Source organism: Ostrinia furnacalis, unplaced genomic scaffold (genome assembly GCF_004193835.3).
Source record: "Ostrinia furnacalis isolate ACB-3 unplaced genomic scaffold, ASM419383v2 OfSCF1918, whole genome shotgun sequence".
NCBI lineage: Eukaryota > Metazoa > Arthropoda > Insecta > Lepidoptera > Crambidae > Ostrinia > Ostrinia furnacalis.
Genome location: NW_021132157.1, coordinates 130,507 through 147,376, shown reverse-complemented (window position 1 = coordinate 147,376; position 16,870 = coordinate 130,507). Strand labels below are relative to the sequence as shown.

The 16,870-nt window shown below is 36.1% G+C and overlaps 1 protein-coding gene across 1 annotated transcript in view; it reads right to left on the bottom strand.

Moving 5' to 3' along the window:
• Positions 1–4,909: 4,909 nt before the first annotated feature.
• Positions 4,910–16,870, bottom strand: part of LOC114354086 (uncharacterized) — a 52,089-nt gene continuing 40,128 nt past the window's right edge. Inside the window, exons 6-9 of the mRNA XM_028306338.1 lie at positions 15,049–15,213; positions 11,700–11,874; positions 9,466–9,900; positions 4,910–8,175 (exon numbers count right to left, since the gene is read on the bottom strand). Of these exons, the coding sequence (XP_028162139.1) occupies positions 9,688–9,900; positions 11,700–11,874; positions 15,049–15,213 (553 nt within the window). The 3' untranslated portion in view covers positions 4,910–8,175; positions 9,466–9,687. The remainder of the gene's footprint in view (positions 8,176–9,465; positions 9,901–11,699; positions 11,875–15,048; positions 15,214–16,870) is intronic.

Below are 16,870 nucleotides of genomic sequence, written 5' to 3'. Positions count from 1 at the left end.
CGATGCTATTTTTATTCACACTAAAATAATTGTGACTGTGTGCGTGTTCTCACGCTCTATAGTCAAACCAAAATACTTTGATCCACCATCGTAAAAGTGTGCCAGGCTGTCAAGTGACAGCCCAAAGAAACTATAAAATCTTCAAATCTTCCAACACCGACTCTATAATTATAAATAATGGCATGTCTAGCGACCGAGGCCTGTTAGGCAGGGACAGTTGGAGACCATAAGCTGTCCTCTTGCGCCCAGGGTGTCGGCGGCGGATAACCGGAGTGTCGGCTGAGGCCTCTCGCTCCCCCTTTCCACTGCTTCTTTCTGTGAAAGTGTTCTTTCAGCACGTAAGTAAGCACACTATACCATAAGATTATTTGTCTTATCATATATTTTATACCTACTAATGTAGATATTGTTTCCGAAAGCGAGCGGGTTCATTCCGTACCTGTACGCTTCATGCGTTCTCTAGCAAAAGCTGAAAATCAGTGTTCTGCCCTTTTGAGGGTAGTGTTCATACTGAGCTCTTTGCTTTTTGCATCGCTGCGGCACACATCACTCTGACGCAGGGAACTATTTGAAACGCTAGTCATCTTTATCTTATGTTGTTTTGTCACTTTTGTTATGTTGCAACTGTTGAAATTATTAATAACCTGTGTAACAAAATACCAGTGGTGTCACCTAGTGTGTTTCTTGACTAACTTTATTTCGATATTGAATTGAATTTCAATAGCAACTATACATAATGTGTGTGTTAAAAGCATTAAAAAAAGGTATCCTTCCGTTTGGCCAAATTACTTTTCGCCAAATTTCACTTCGCAAACAACTTATCGCCAAAGTTTCATTTCCCAAATAAACTTTTAGCAACTGTACTTTTCGCAACTAATTCATTTGGTCAAATTAACATTTGGCCAAATTTTACTTGGCAAATGTTTATATAGCAAATGTTTTATTTTGCCAAATATTATATCCCAAATAATTTGCTTGGTCAAATTGACACTTCACATACTTACGAGTACCCACCGTTACCCACAAATCAAAGCATAAGGCACATGGTCATGGTTTTCACAATAATTTTATGTAAAACAGAGAGATTGCAGAAAATAGTATGGTTGCAAAAAGTAGGTATTGCAGAAAATAGTGGGTTAGGTTAGGTTAGAACAGTGACCCTTAATGCGCGAAGGCGAGCGAAGCGTGCCGCGGCAGCGGCCGCCGAGCGCTAGAATCACCTCTATTGTTAATGAATCATTTGGAAATTTCGATAAAAAGAATGAAATAAGAAAATTAATTTTATATTAACTACCCACTAAACAAAATAATAACCACAAGCTAATTTGTATTCCACTCTATGCACCAATCAAATTATTTTGTAAATAGTTTATCGTGAAATATTTTTGCCAAATGAAGCATTTGGCAAAACATACTTTGCCAAACAATAATTTGCTAAACAATGATATGCCAAAAACGACATTTGCGAATTAAAAGTTTGCAATAAGTTGTTTTGCCAAATGAGAATTTGCCAAATGAAAATTTGCGAAACGTTGTTTGCGATGTGATAATTTGGGAAACGTTTTTTGGCCAAACATTAGTAATCCGTTATTTTAATGTAACTCGAACTTTTAGTGCGGCGCGGTGACGTCGTTTTGCATACAGGGCCGCAGGGTGATCTTCAGACAACCTCGAACGCCTAAATGATGGTATAACGGTATAACTATACGAATATTCCGCTGTTATCTCAAATTCACAGGTTAATCGTTAATTTGACTGCATTATATTATTTGAACTAGAAGTTCGAGCCATTGAAGTTCAATATTGTTAATTGTTATATTTTTTTGAACCGTTATACTCTTAATAATAAACTAGCAACCGCCCACGACTTCGTACGCGTTGACCCCGTTTTACCCCCTTAAGTATGGGTGGAATTTTGTAATCGTTCATTATACAGGGTGTTAGGTAAATGGGTATATGAGCCGACACTAGCCCATGTTAACATATGCATATAAATGGTATGGTGAAGTCAGAAAATTGATATCATCATTTTAATTATTTTAATTTTCATACAAATCTGATTTTATAAATTTTATTTTGTATGAACATTTAAAAAATTAAAATGATGATATCAAATTTCTGACTTCACCATACCATTTATATGCATATGTTAACATGGGCTAGTGTCGGCTCATATACCCATTTACCTAACACCCTGTAGATAGCACGTTTTTTATATAAATTCTTTACAAATCTATTCTGCAGTTAAAACTTTTATGATGAATCGGCTCTTAGAATCAATAAAATATTATAAAGTAAGCGGACAGTTAAGATAATGACGACTGATCCTGGAATTTTTTACACTTAGGTATTAAATTTTATTAAAATTATTAAGTTACCTCCACATTTTTAATTTGTTAGCCGTGTGAATACCCCTATAGTCTATCCAATATAGCTTGATTAGAATGACGGCTGTCAAACGAATGTGACTAGTGATGGGTATGTTTCGTACGGTTCACATAGATGTATCGATAAGTTTTCGAAAAAATTATATGAAAAAATGCACCCAATTTTTCTTCATATATCTTTATTCATAAAAATGTCAATTATGATTTAAATTTAAAGACAGTAAACCTAAGTAGATGTACAACCTAAGTCGTAGTCATTATCATCAGTGTTCTTCAGTGGTTTTTTCCTCTCGCTAGAGGGCGGTGGGCATCTTTTCTAGAGCAACGGAGCTATGAATACCCAAAAAATTACCGGTGATTGATTTCCGATGTTTGATTATTTAAGAATGAAATGTTTTTTGGTTTTTAATAGTAAACATTTAGAAAAACGTATAACTTGACTTAAATATGTTAAAAAATTAGTTAGAAAATTTTTTTGTTAAATATGTTAAAAAAATAGTTTTAATTTAATATGACATTTGTCGATATGTCCCAACACTAACATTTTTGTAACTCGAGATAACCTTGTAGAGACGTCGTTAATACTCTAGCTTGATTTTTATTCTGCTCATGAACGCTTCAAACTCGGTACTTCTTTCCCAATCTCATAAAATTCAACACTTAGAAAGTGACATTTTTTTTAAAATAGGTAGTTGAAACAAACCACAGCTAATTTTCATAGTGGACTGTACTATACGATAAACATGTCAGTCAATTTGACAACCTTTGTCGGAAACATTATTCAATGAAAATATTGTCCGAACCCTTAGTATTTCTCTTCGACAAATACTTTAACACATTGTGAACCACTTTTCTTTCACGACTATAAAAATATTTTAGAAATTTAATTCATAAAACCATAATTGCGCACGTTTAAAATAACGTTTGTTTACAATTTGACAGCAATAGACTGACATGCAAGGTGACATGTCAATGAAGTTTTCAGTTACTGTTGCCATTAAAAGAAATTAGTACCATTAGTTTTCCGCAACATGGCGAGGGTTTTTATGTTCCTGGTCAGGCTATACATAATCAAGATTGTCGACTGATTTTTAATATTTTTACAATTATTAATAAATAATTGTTTAGGTTATTATTCATATGTAAATATTTAGTATTTTTTAAATAAGATACGTACCTACATTGATTAAAACAGCAAATTGACACAGCGAAGGTACTTATTTCGAGAATTTTGATAATCATGTTTATTTTTATGCAAAAAGTTATTATTTTACTTATAGAAATATTAGTTATNGACGTGAATTATTTCTTGTCCGCCAATATCTAGCTCTCATTGATCGCTACTACAAAGTTATGTCGTTACTTTTGATGACAGCTGTCATTCTAATCAAGCTATATTGGATAGACTATAGGATATGTTTTTTAATAAACATTGTAATAAACTATTTTGTTTTTATTTTATTGAATCACTCGTCACTTCCGTCTTTTCCATATTATACCAAAATGCATACAAATGAACTGTTTTATGAGTGAGGCGCTACAACCCGGCGAGGTAACTGCGCACCTCGCTGGAATGCCTCCCCTCGCACTCACCCGCGCACCTCCCCGCGTTGGCCCGCCAGACCTACGTCATTTTATAAAAGCTGATAGTTTGTCAGCGTATGCTCCCAATATAGGATATAATGTTAGTGAATTATGAAGTTTGGGTCATCGTGACTTTGGAAGCTACCCTAAAAAAACTGTCTGGCAAGGAGTTGGAACTGTCAAAACTGTCTGGCTGTTGGGGAAAATACTTCTAATTTATTGTCCAAATATTATTACATAAAAATCAGATTTAGTCTAGTAGTTTGTCACAGTGCAGGTACGCAGAAAGGTATTGGTTAACAAAACTATGTTAAAAGCAATTCCATAAAGAAAAGCAGAGTTAAATTGAGCTTTTTATAGTAACCTTTTTGAGAACTTTTCCACCTTTAAGGTCTGGGGTCTGAATCTTTATTATAATGAGCGTCGATGTCACATCACGGCTGCCAGGTTTGTTGTCTTGTGTGCTCGTCAGAATAAATATATTCTTTGCTTGTGTGTACGTGAATGTTACTGTATGTACTCGTATCAAGAACCTATCGTTAATGAATTTAACCCAGTTTATAGCATAATGAATTTAAATGACAAAAAAATAAGATCTAATCATTCTTCTCAGAATAGAGATATGACGGTTTAATCATTTGGATGTAGAGAGATGAAATCATAGTGGAAGAAATACATAGTCTACTAAAGTAAGGCGCGAACACTAACCAGTAAATTACCATAGTGTGTGTTCTATTATTTTGGGTTTATCGATTTATTAAATCGATTTTGGAAGGATAAAATTAATAACGCTCGAAACGCCTTCAAAGATTTAATATAAATAATTACAATGTAATTGATTTGTACATATTCATTGACAATAATAAATAGAAAGTAAATATTTAATACAAATATAATGTCATTTTAGTTTTAATTACACATACAGCTACTTGTTTGCGATACATTGTATTTAAAACATTGGAAATAAGAACATATTTCACGTCAAATCGATTACTGATTATAAAGTACATAAATTTTATCTATTTTTTAATCATTGAAGATCGTACATCAAGGGTGGTATAATAACAACTACTATTTAAAATATAGTCCCTTAATGTCAGTATTTTACTTAAAAATAAAACACTTTATTAAGAAACATATTTTAACGACCACATCAATTTTATAGAATGTATACAGCACATATTAACATATAGACATTACTATTGATACTTTACATAATTACATACAAATACATAACATTATTATGTTCACGGGAGTCGTGATACTATTTAAACATATTAAGATGGTGTGCTCTAAATAAATTAAAAATGTTGAACAGTCAGTAGTATAATTGACATACATCTATACATAGGTAAAAATAATAATTGTTATCGGTATACTTGATAAAAAAACGTATTATTTTCCTTAAAGTACTGGAAAACCAAATGTGTAATGTACTGATACCAAAATCAATATAATTAGCACCAGAAATAAATAGCAACTCAAAATTATGAGTAGTACCTAATACAACTTTATCAATTGTATGACGACTCCCATATTATGACAATAATTTTGTGCCCAAAATAAACACACTGTAATTGTTGCACGACCTATTTGTCGTAAAATAATAATAAAAAATAACAAGACATTAATTAACAAGCAGTATAAGTTCTAGAAATACGTAAGAATGTAAAATGAGATTTTAAATGTAAGACTTCTTGGAAAAGCTTTATCGTCCAACTCCGTAGAAAGAAAATAGTGAATACCTCCATCTCTAACGTAGTGGTGATCTATCGCAGAACAGACGCTTGCAAGTATCGTAGAAGCCTAATGGTCTAGTGCAATGTCTATCTCATTCAATCGTTAGTGCTTACATGGAATCAATGATAGTAACGGAACGATTTTTTATCAGATTGACTAAAGCAACCAGCTGGATGTGGATTATACAAAAGTATATACAACAAGCTATCCTAGTTGGATCTACGCCACTATTCCGTATATCATTCGCATCAATTAGGCGTGCACAAACTGTACTAGAGCTTGACCGCGACAATCTAGGTTTATGATGAAAGAAATAGTCGAATTTGGACATTTGGTAGCCCGGTCAATAAGCCGGTCGGAAGGTGATAATTTTGGTCGTTTCCTCACACGTCTCACAATGAAGGCATGGTCAGCTGACAGCGGTCAAGCTCTACAACCCCGTCGTTGTGTGCTCGTGAGGGGTACCTCCGATTTACCAAATACAAAAACCTAGTAAACATCAAATTATAATATCGTTTCCAAAACAATTCAAACGTCAGACATCCTAACTATGACCTGTCTAATTCCCTATCTACCTTATCAAATGCTATTTCTTTCAAAAGAGCACTTCTAGTTGCCTAATCCTTTCTTGGATCTCCGGTCCGTCATCTCATAGTAATTAATCCCTGGTTGTTGTTCTGCTATCCCATCAATATATGTACCTCATTCGAGCGATACAAAACCCTTTAATTATATTAGATGGATTTCAAGGAAAATAGCCAATTAATATTTTAAACATATTTTATTAACTATCCTTCAATTATATAGAAGTTTGTCATGCACATAAAATGGCTTGCAATCTAGATCCTCCATCAGCAAATATATAACATCTGGCAGCAGATTTTGTTGATGGTGGCGTATTGTCACTAACCAGTTGCACAAAATTATTTTCCGTTACCTCGCTAAACAAAGTTATACCCAAAAAAATACAGTCTTATTCTATAATTTTATCAAAAGTGTTTATCGACTTGTTTTGATTATTTCATGAACTGATTAGCGACAATCTCGTAGTATGCCACAACTAGTGTGTATACAGTATTGGACGCAAGCGTGGCTATAGGAGTTCTAGGTTAAAAACTAACAACAGTAGGTAGTAACAGTTTACAAGTAATCACATTTTTCTGTGGAACTACTGATATGAAAATAGACGGATGATGAGCAAACACAAAGACATAGCTTATTGTGTTTAAAGTATATAATAATAATATTATAATTGAAAACACTATAATCATAGATCGACCACAGGATAATGGATAACTACTATTACGAATTATTACTAACAACTACTGAAACGATTAATTGTCTACAAGGAACTAGCATTCGTAATCCAATTTATATGATCAAGAGTAGTCCCACAGATCATAAACATCTGACATTTCCAATATTATGATTTACTGTATGATTTTATAATACTTTTGTATAAATAAAGATATAAAAATATACATATAAATTGTCAATAAATATTATTCAACACAGATTCAACTTTAAAGTAACAGCTATTAAATAAATTATTACATGATTCCAAGGTCATGACATGTTTCCTTTTGAAATGAGCAGAACTGTTTTATTTTTGTCACATTTTAAAATTTTATTATGATAAATTAGAGCATTTTCATAATCTCTCTTAAATAGCAAGCTCTTATCATTCTTGCCGCAGCCGTGCCGAGATTCTCTAGGATAACAAATCAAGTTACTTAACATCACTTGCACTGTACCGCGCGTGTCATCTTTATCCGAAATACTTTTGTCCAAATCTGAAATATTATAACGTCCAAAACATTTCCCTCAGACTAGCTAAACAAAAATACTTTAAGTTTGTACCCTATTAAAAAGTTCAATAAAAACTTAGCTTATAAAATTATCAAAAAACAATCTTAACAGAATTCAAAACGGAACTTCGAAATAGATGTAAGTTATTCAACGAAACACTACTCGTTAAGTAGTACAAACGTACGAGCCAGACTTTTATGTAAATAGCACAATGAACACAGATATTCTGGACTATTATAAATTTCTACATACAGGGTGACTGTTTGAGATGGCCAAATTGTTAGCTACAGAGAAAAGTATTCAGAGACGAGCTCATATCAAACTTTTCTCTACATAACATAGCTATTGGTGTCCATCTCAGAAAATCGACCTGTAGACTCACGAACGTAGAATAGCTCGAAAATGAAACAGCACCGTGTAAACACCGAAAAAGTTTACTGCCTAACAAAATACTGCATCAAAATATTAGACATACTCCAACATAATACGTATAGTATATTAGAAAATCCTTAAACTATTGCTTACATACGAAAAAGGAAATATTTATGACAAAACAGTGATGACAACAGCATGTGTTGTATGAACTGTAAATAAGTTGTTTTTCATCATAAAGTATCTTATGTAGGTATGACGTCATATATCAATAAAAAGTTAAGAGCGTTTACGTCTAGCGTGACATGTCAAGTTTAGGTAATTTCGATGCTAGTTTTATTCACACTAAAATAATTATGACTGTGTGCGTGTTCTCACGCTCTATAGTCAAACCAAAATACTTTGATCCACCATCGTAAAAGTATGCCAGGCTGTCAAGTGACAGCTCAAGGAAACTATAAAATCTTCAAATCTTCCAACACCGACTCCATAATTATAAATAATGGTATACATTAGTCCTACCTAATCAATAATAAATACGTAAATTCTTTATCAAATAGTAAATTAGCAAAGGTTTTTTACTATTTTGAGAATATTTTATACAGCCTATGTTCAGCAGAAAATTTTTTGAATTTTAATTGTGAGAGATTTTTTCAAATCGGTTCTATTCAAAACAAACTTTTCCTGTTTACTATTCTTTTTTTATCCGGAAAATGCATAACATTTCATACCCACCAGCTGCGGGGGCAGCTAGTGGGTTATCGTTTTCGTTTCATCGCTAAAAATAACTTAATTTTATTTTTCATTACGTCTGAAATAGAATTTGTAGTAAAAATAGACTGTAATGAAAAATAACAATAAAATATTTTAATTACCACGTGATCGCAAAATCTACCACCAAGATTTTTCGGATACACTATAAAAGTCCAGCTACCTGTCAAAGATCAACGTACGCGTGACACATGTCAGCAGAGCACCGAGCGACGTGACCTCACTCTAGAACGCCTCGAGGCGGACTGAATTTGAACGATTCGTGCGCGGCGATTTATAGTAGTTTTCAAATACTCATAGAAAAAAAATTACAATGAATTATTTTAAATTTCAAAGTAAATATTTTAGATAAGATATTCTTCTATTATATTAAGCTATTTTTGTGTTGAATAAAGGAAGAATATTGGTGAAAAAATCACTTTGATTTTTGGGTATTTCACGTTCTTTTAATTTGTGATTTCTTAGTGTAAAATGCTTAAATCTAAAAATTTTCTCAGATAACTATTTGCCCAAGGATCTATGCTATAGGATATATATGTTTGTTAAATCGTTTTCACAGTGTTTTTATAAAAATTTCAGCTTGTAAACTGACGCTAAAGTGGAAATTTACAAAACCTGTGTGGACTTATCTGGATAGAATTCTTAAATGCTAAACTAATCGCAATATTTTCTCAATTAACTATTTAGACGACAAAATTGCCTAACTATTTATGCCTATAACATATTTGTAGTATTACTGGTTAATGATTGTAACGAGTTGAAAAAGTACTGTTTTTGCGCCAAACGGCGTAAACGCTCTTAACTTCATTGTAAATCAATGAAATGTTTAAAACACGCTACATAATAATAGTTTCATTCGAATGGCGATATCGGTTCAATCACAAATGATGAAAAAAAAGATCGCATTAGAATTTCAAAAGAGAAGAGTCTTCAGACGTCCAATAGATGCAGCATACGTTTGGCAGTATTATGCTGGAGGCATAGCGTGTTACCGGTGTGAAGCGTGGGGGGGGGCTATGTGGCCTTACTGGACGACGCAGCACTTGCACTTGGGCTTCTTCTTGATGGTGACGTGTTCCGGCTGCTGCGGCTCCTGCGGCTGCGAGCGCTGGACCTCGACCTGCCCGGCGCGTGCCTCGGGCACTGCTGCGCCGTTCTTCGTGCCGTTCATCGCCTTCGGCGTACTCTGCTGCACTGGACTCGCCACTTTCGTCTGCGGCGACGGCGGAGAATTGGCCTTTGGACAAATCACCCAGTTGTAGTTCAATATTCGTTAACTTTCTAATGTTATCGGGCACTAAGGCCCAGAACACACGGTGAAACGCAATTGCAACGAAACTGTAACTTTTAGTTACTTTTGAGTTGCATCTAAACCGGTTTCAAACTGGTCGCGTCATGTGTGGTCTCAACGGAATCTATGGCAGACACTTAGATGCAACTCAAATGTAACTAGAAGTTGCAGTTTCGTTTCACCGTCTGTTCTGGGCCTAACTGTAATCAGGTCAGCAAAGCACTTTTTCTAGCGTAACATAGATGCGGGTATGAACTTTGGTATTTACTTCAAATGATGGGCGGGTCTCAAATGGCTCATCTCATGACCGCCGACCTCTGTTGCTAATCCAATCCCGAAGACAGCTGTTTCCCATTAGAATCAGTACTTACAGTCATATTTATTGGTTGCCTTGACCAACGACACTAATGTTTATCAGCAGGTACAGACCTCGGCACATCTAGCGAAGTATTAAGGCGTCTTATGTATAAATATGTAAGTATGGATTCACGTGCATGTCAAGGTGATGTCAAAGTTCTATGCTGGCGTACTATACTCGGCCCAAAGACGTGGCAGGCGGGGCCATAAGTAATTTTTGAAACAGAGATACACACTCGCCATTCGCCAATATTTTATTAATTATTACGTATTATAAAACGCAATGCCTGTCTGTATGACGTCACCCATAACCAGTGTGAGTGCGAAAGAAAACGTGATACGCGCTGTTTTATTATTACACCGCTTGCCACGAGTCTTTACGCCGAGTATAATACAGCATCTACTTACGCAGATATTATTATAGTAGTACATAAATCTCTTCTATATCCTGAAAGAGAAGCTGCTGTAGTGTCTGATAGTATGTAATTGTATCAAAGGTGACTGCTGCTGTGAAACTGGTATCACTTGATGCTACAACGTTGGTACTTACGGTGACGTTGTTGTCATGAGTCTTCTCACAGAGGAGCTGCAGAGTTTGATGGCAATGAGGGCTATCGTTTTAGCGCTCACCAGTTGGCGCCACTGTAGAGTAAGGTCCTGTCACTTGCTAGTCGCGAAGACAGTGGCGCCAACTTGTGAGCGCTAAAGTGGTAGGAGGACTATCGCATTTGCACTCATCAAGATGGCGCCACTGTAGAGTAAGGTCCTGTCAATCGCCAGGGGTGCCAACTGTTAAGTATAAAAACGATAGCCCTCATTGCATTAATAGTTGCTGGTTGCTAGCTTCAATTGATGATATAGCAGCGTGGTTATACTCTACAACTGGTATCACTTGATGCTACAACGTTGGTACTTACGGTGACGTTGTTGTCATGAGTCTTCTTACAGAGAAGGTTGCAAGGTTCTTACAGAGCTGCAGAGTTTGATGGCATTTGCATCAATGGTGGCTGGTTGCTACCTTCAATTGATGATATAGCAGCGTGGTTATATCATCAATGAGGGTTTTCGCGAATGAAAAATCCTACAGATGGCAATACGTAGACGCGAGGTCCAAATGCTGCATGATTGGTTATTTTTGACATGACATTGACAGATATGTCAAAATCCACCAATCACGCAGCAGTCAGACCCCACATCCACGTCCCGCCATCTAGCGGATCTTTCAATCGCGAAATCCTCATCTTGCATCGTGCGGTCCTCACAGCTTATGACCGCAGTCTGTGGAGGAACACTGTGGTCGCGATCCTCATCAGTGAGGGACCGAGGAAGAAGATGCGTGGTTATACTCTACAACTGGTAACACTTGATGCTCCAACGTTGGTACTTACGGTGACGTTGTTGTCATGAGTCTTCTCCTCTATTTCCTCGCAGACGGGCAGCTGCGGCGCAGCTGTGGGCGTGGGCGTGATGGGCTTCCCGCCCTTGATCAGCGACACGATTTCGTCGGCTTCGCGGCTGAGATCGCCGTCTGGGCGGAACGGATTGTCCCATCCGCTCTCCGTACTGGAAAATACATCAATCGCTCACTAATCTATTATAAAAGCAAAAGGTCACTGATTGACTGACTGACTCACTCATCACGAAATCTCAGAAACTACAAGTGCTGAGTCTCAAATTTTGCATGAGGGTTCCTTTTAGAACGTAGGTTCACTCATTAACCTCACTAAAAACGGATTTTACAAAACTCCACCTCTAAATGGGATTCACACATACGAAGTCACGGGCCGGGCGGCCGCTAGTAGCTCAAATCTCAATATTTGTAGTTTAATGAGATGGAAAATTTCTTTCTAGTAGCAGCTAATATGGTTTTCTGAAGTGGCGGTAGAACAGGCTGTATTTGAAGCGCGTTTTTCTCATAAAGGAATTTGCTTTTGAAAGTCTAAACACCTCTTGATACGTTTTTACGTATTTTTTAATTTAAATGTGATAGATAACTAACAACAAGTATTAGTATTGAGATAACTAAAGGCGTTAACAAGTGGGGGCCAGGTAGGTTTGAAATAATATTTTCCAGCTCGTGTTATATTGTGATTCTTATTGAATAGTAGATTATGCAAAATTATTTCTCGCTTTTTCCTGCTGACTTACAAAGAAGTGCTCACTGATGGTAACCAGGCTTGACCTTCATGAATTTGAATACGAGAAACCACTTGAAATGCATGTATTCCTATCTGTGAACGTCAGTCACTTATCATTTTCAGATGTTGGCTACTTACTTTATATTGTGTAGGTATCTAAATCTGATAAATGATACGGATTTTACGCCGAACCTCGAAATAGTTCCTAATCAACGTGCAGCGCACCCACAACGCTTTTCATACATTGAAATTTAAATGGGAAGAGATGACATTGTATGCCCACAACAATCTACGTATGACCTAAACAAGGTTCTATGAACATTGTAGATATGTGTAGGTACGTTTGGCGGGTTTTATAGCCGAGCATAAACCGTAGCCAAGGCAATATCATCGCTGAAGGTGTTTTAATGATATTTAGTCGACCTAGTCACATTACTACAAATAACAGAATAAATAGCATTGTATTTAGTTATGTTTATTAAATAAAACAAAGATAAATAAGATCCCCTAAGAACAAACGTTACATAAGTAAAATGTCGTTTGCTTATTGCATGTCGGTGATTTGAGAAAACGGAAGGAAGGCAATGATCCCGTTTACAAAAAATAATTGGCTCTAAAAGTACAAAACATACGGTCATAAAAGTTTGTCAATAAGATACGAATTCGATTATTGCAGCTATGTATAAGTTGTTTTTTATTTGTAGATAATTAAATTGCGTTGCGATGTTAGGTACTCTATTTTGAAACTTTATTCTCGTAAAAAATGTAGAAGTATAGATAGACCTCACTGATTCATCAAAAACTTAGAATAATTAATAATCTTTGAGGTCAATGGTCATTGCACTGAAAACTACCTGATAAATAGAATAATTAATAATCTTTGAGGTCAATGGTCATTGCACTGAAAACTACCTGATAAATCGCTAACTTCTATTATTATCTTTCTTTGTGAAACAGAAAAATTATGTTATACATTATATTGACCATGAATACCGTAATATAGACAGATGACGGAATTGAAACAATCGGCATCAACATCTGTAAAATGTGTTTTCGGAAAAATACCGAGCGCCGGCAAATAAACAACGCCGTCTATAAAGTGACGAATATTGCAACTTGCCGATGACATAACGATCTACTAACCACGAGATAATTACAGAAATACTTCAATATTAGCGACTATGCGCCCACAAAAGCGGCAGTTTCATAATTTACTAGCTGACCCGGCGAACTTTGTTCCGCCTTAATGGCAATAAATAAGCAGACTTTTTTTAAAATTTCGAACGGAATAAAAAGTATCCTATGTCCTTCTCCTGGCTCTAAATTACCTCCCTGACAATTTTCAGCTAAATCGGTTCAGTCGTTCTTGAGTTATAAGTGGAGTAACTAACACGACTTTCTTTTATATAGATTGATACTACAACGTGTTATGTTCTCAAACAGTGCCTATTAAAGCTGTAATAAAACTACTGAGTAGACGCAGCTCGATTTAGATGTTATCAAGTCCATATTTTTTTGTTGCAAAGTGTTATCGGCCAATGAGTGACTTATCTAGATTGCATGCAGCACACAGTGAATTAGCAAACAGATAAAAAGATGCATGTACTATTTATTACGTAATACCTACAGTAGTCAGACGGGATCATTAGTTTTGCATTAATCTGGAGAAAACTGAGATGCAATTGTGAGAGTGCAGTGAAGCGCATCATGCGAGACTGCAGAATTTATTACCGTTAGATCAAAGCCCTTGGGATCAACGTCACCGAGTGTCGAACTTTCCACTTTTGCAGCACGTGGAATGAATGACGAAAACTACTCTCAATTAACACATGCATGAGTGCGGACGTTTAGAACGGTGCCGCATCACGCATAGCACTAACCACTAGAGTTTGCACGATACAACATAATATATCACGCAATCATTGCAAGTTCAATGCTAGAACCGACACGAAATGCTTTTAATTTCTTATGACCGGATGAATCTATTTTTATAGAGTCCCGCTATTTAAACTATGCATATTAAAGTTTGAAGGTCTCCATAAAAATATAGAGGAAAATAAACTGCTGGAAGCAGGTCATATTGCGCCATAGTTGGTACCATTTCAAGCATGATCTTCCAACTCTACATCATATTGAGCATAGCTTCAGAGCTTGTGAACCATCTGTTTGGAGAAAATATGGGATTACATTGCAGGAGCATGGTCTTGATAACAATCTCTCTTGAGCCGAGAGGTGCAGCAGATGCGATCTATGGTGTAGAATACTTGTCAAGAAGAACAAGAAGATTCACGAGTCTTGAAGGCTGAGTTGTATGGTTTTTGGAATACAGAAGCTGACAGGGAATTTCACTTCTTAATGCCATCAGATGTAAATGTTTCATTCGGGTTCAATCTCTAGACGTGAGCTATCTTGAACCTCTTTACTCATTGTTTAATTCACAGCGTTGATGGTTCCTTTGTGAATAACCACAGGAATCTGACATGGCTGAATCAGATCGATGAGGACAACGTTCACTTAGAATTTAATCATATTTCCTACCAGACAAGATTGCTCCATGACTGCAATGTCCTCTAAAGTTAGTATATGACTGAGTTCTTACCTGATCTGTCTGTTGTACATAGCGTGGTCGGTCATGTCTACGTTGGCAGCTGCTGACAGCAAGGCCGCGTATAACACGTGCGAATCCTGCTGATTCGGCGGCGGGGACACGCACTGCGGTCGCGCCCCTTGGTAGAAGGACACGCGGACCTTCGACCTCTCCGAACTGCAAATCAACACCACACTCTCAAAATACAGCACTATTCTACAAACACGTCTACAACACAGCAGTGATACTAGTAATCGTAACTCAGTCGCAACCGCAATGTCACAGTCGCCAAGCAAAACTGAACATCAACATAATAAAAAATAAAACAAATCCACAAGCAAAAAAATAAACAGAATAGGTATACGTAAGCGAAAACTGGTTTTATTGCAAAAATTGTATCGGAGATAATATGCAATAAGACCAGTAATTATTCGGCAACACCTTGCCAAAAACCTGACTGTGGTTTACTTTTATGTCGGAGACGTTTAACTCTTTTTGGTATCGCGGGCCGCGGCACAAGCATAGTTCACAAATTGTGGACATTATTCTAACGGCGAGCAAATAATGACTTTACCATTAAGCGGTTGTAGAGACCAGCATTACAACTGACAATACGTTACTAAACTATGAATGGTAGACTATACCTATACACGCCCTATTTACTCGACCAGAAAAAATATGTTTTTAAGTAGATTTGAGTAGGTAATTTGCCGTCGATACTGTGTAACTGTTAACATAATCATTTGAATTGGTGAGTAGGTAGGTATGTTTAGTAGCTGCTGTAAGAAATTCACTTTCAATTCAGCGTCTGTATCAACTGTAATGTGTATTACTCTTATGTAATAATTTCGCTTTTGCACACATAAGCAGACAATGTTAGTGTAAATGAGTTGGGTAGGTACGTATGGTCAACGTCGAAGCCACGGCAGAGGAGCATGCATTAATTCTGAAGGTGATTCAAAGGCTCCTCTTTATTAGTAGATGACTATATTCAACACCCACGCGCTGTTTAGCTCCGATCTTAAATAACTTGTTAGCATATGCAATAATAATTACTGTTGATTTCATTTGTTCAGACGGAAAATTTGTAAGTGCAAGTTTCCACTTGAACTCTTCGATTGTTTTTAAAAGGAATATTGTTCATGACACATTTTGTAATTGGGACATTAGCATGTAATTTTGTAATGTGTTGAGTGTATGATCTTGAAACCGCATCAACTCCTACGCACGTCTGGTATTCTTCGCCAATCGTCAAGTACAATAAAATAAAAATCTGACGTAAGCGCCACATTTACTCCTTTAGCGGTAGATGATTCATAATCAGGCAAAAATAGAGAAATATCGCGCAGTGCAGCTTAATGACAAGCCTCAAGGTCACGAGCACGTCCTAACAGACACACTGAGCAAATAAAGTGGATATAACAACATGACAGAGAATTTGATAAACCAACAGCGATTTTATTGGAGGCTAGAATAAAAATGTTGGTTAGAAGGCGAATAGATCTCTTGGGCGATTCAAAGATTAGCTTGTCTGCCTGAGGCTTCACGCGCGTGCGGTTCCATCTGTCACAGTGTCTATCACGCATCTTGTATCATAAATGCGGTAACTATTCGGAAACTCGATTTATTACCAGAGCAGAAACATTTTAATATTATTTAAATTGGTGGATGATATCATCATACAAACTTCCTTTTCCTGTTTCTATCTACTTATTTTTTTAAAAGGCTTGCTTATGTTTTCAAAGTTCAAATCTATCCAAACAAATCAATATTGATTCAGCTATTTCAGAAAATGTTAAAGAGATGATTTTGCATTTAAATGGATTTTGGTAAA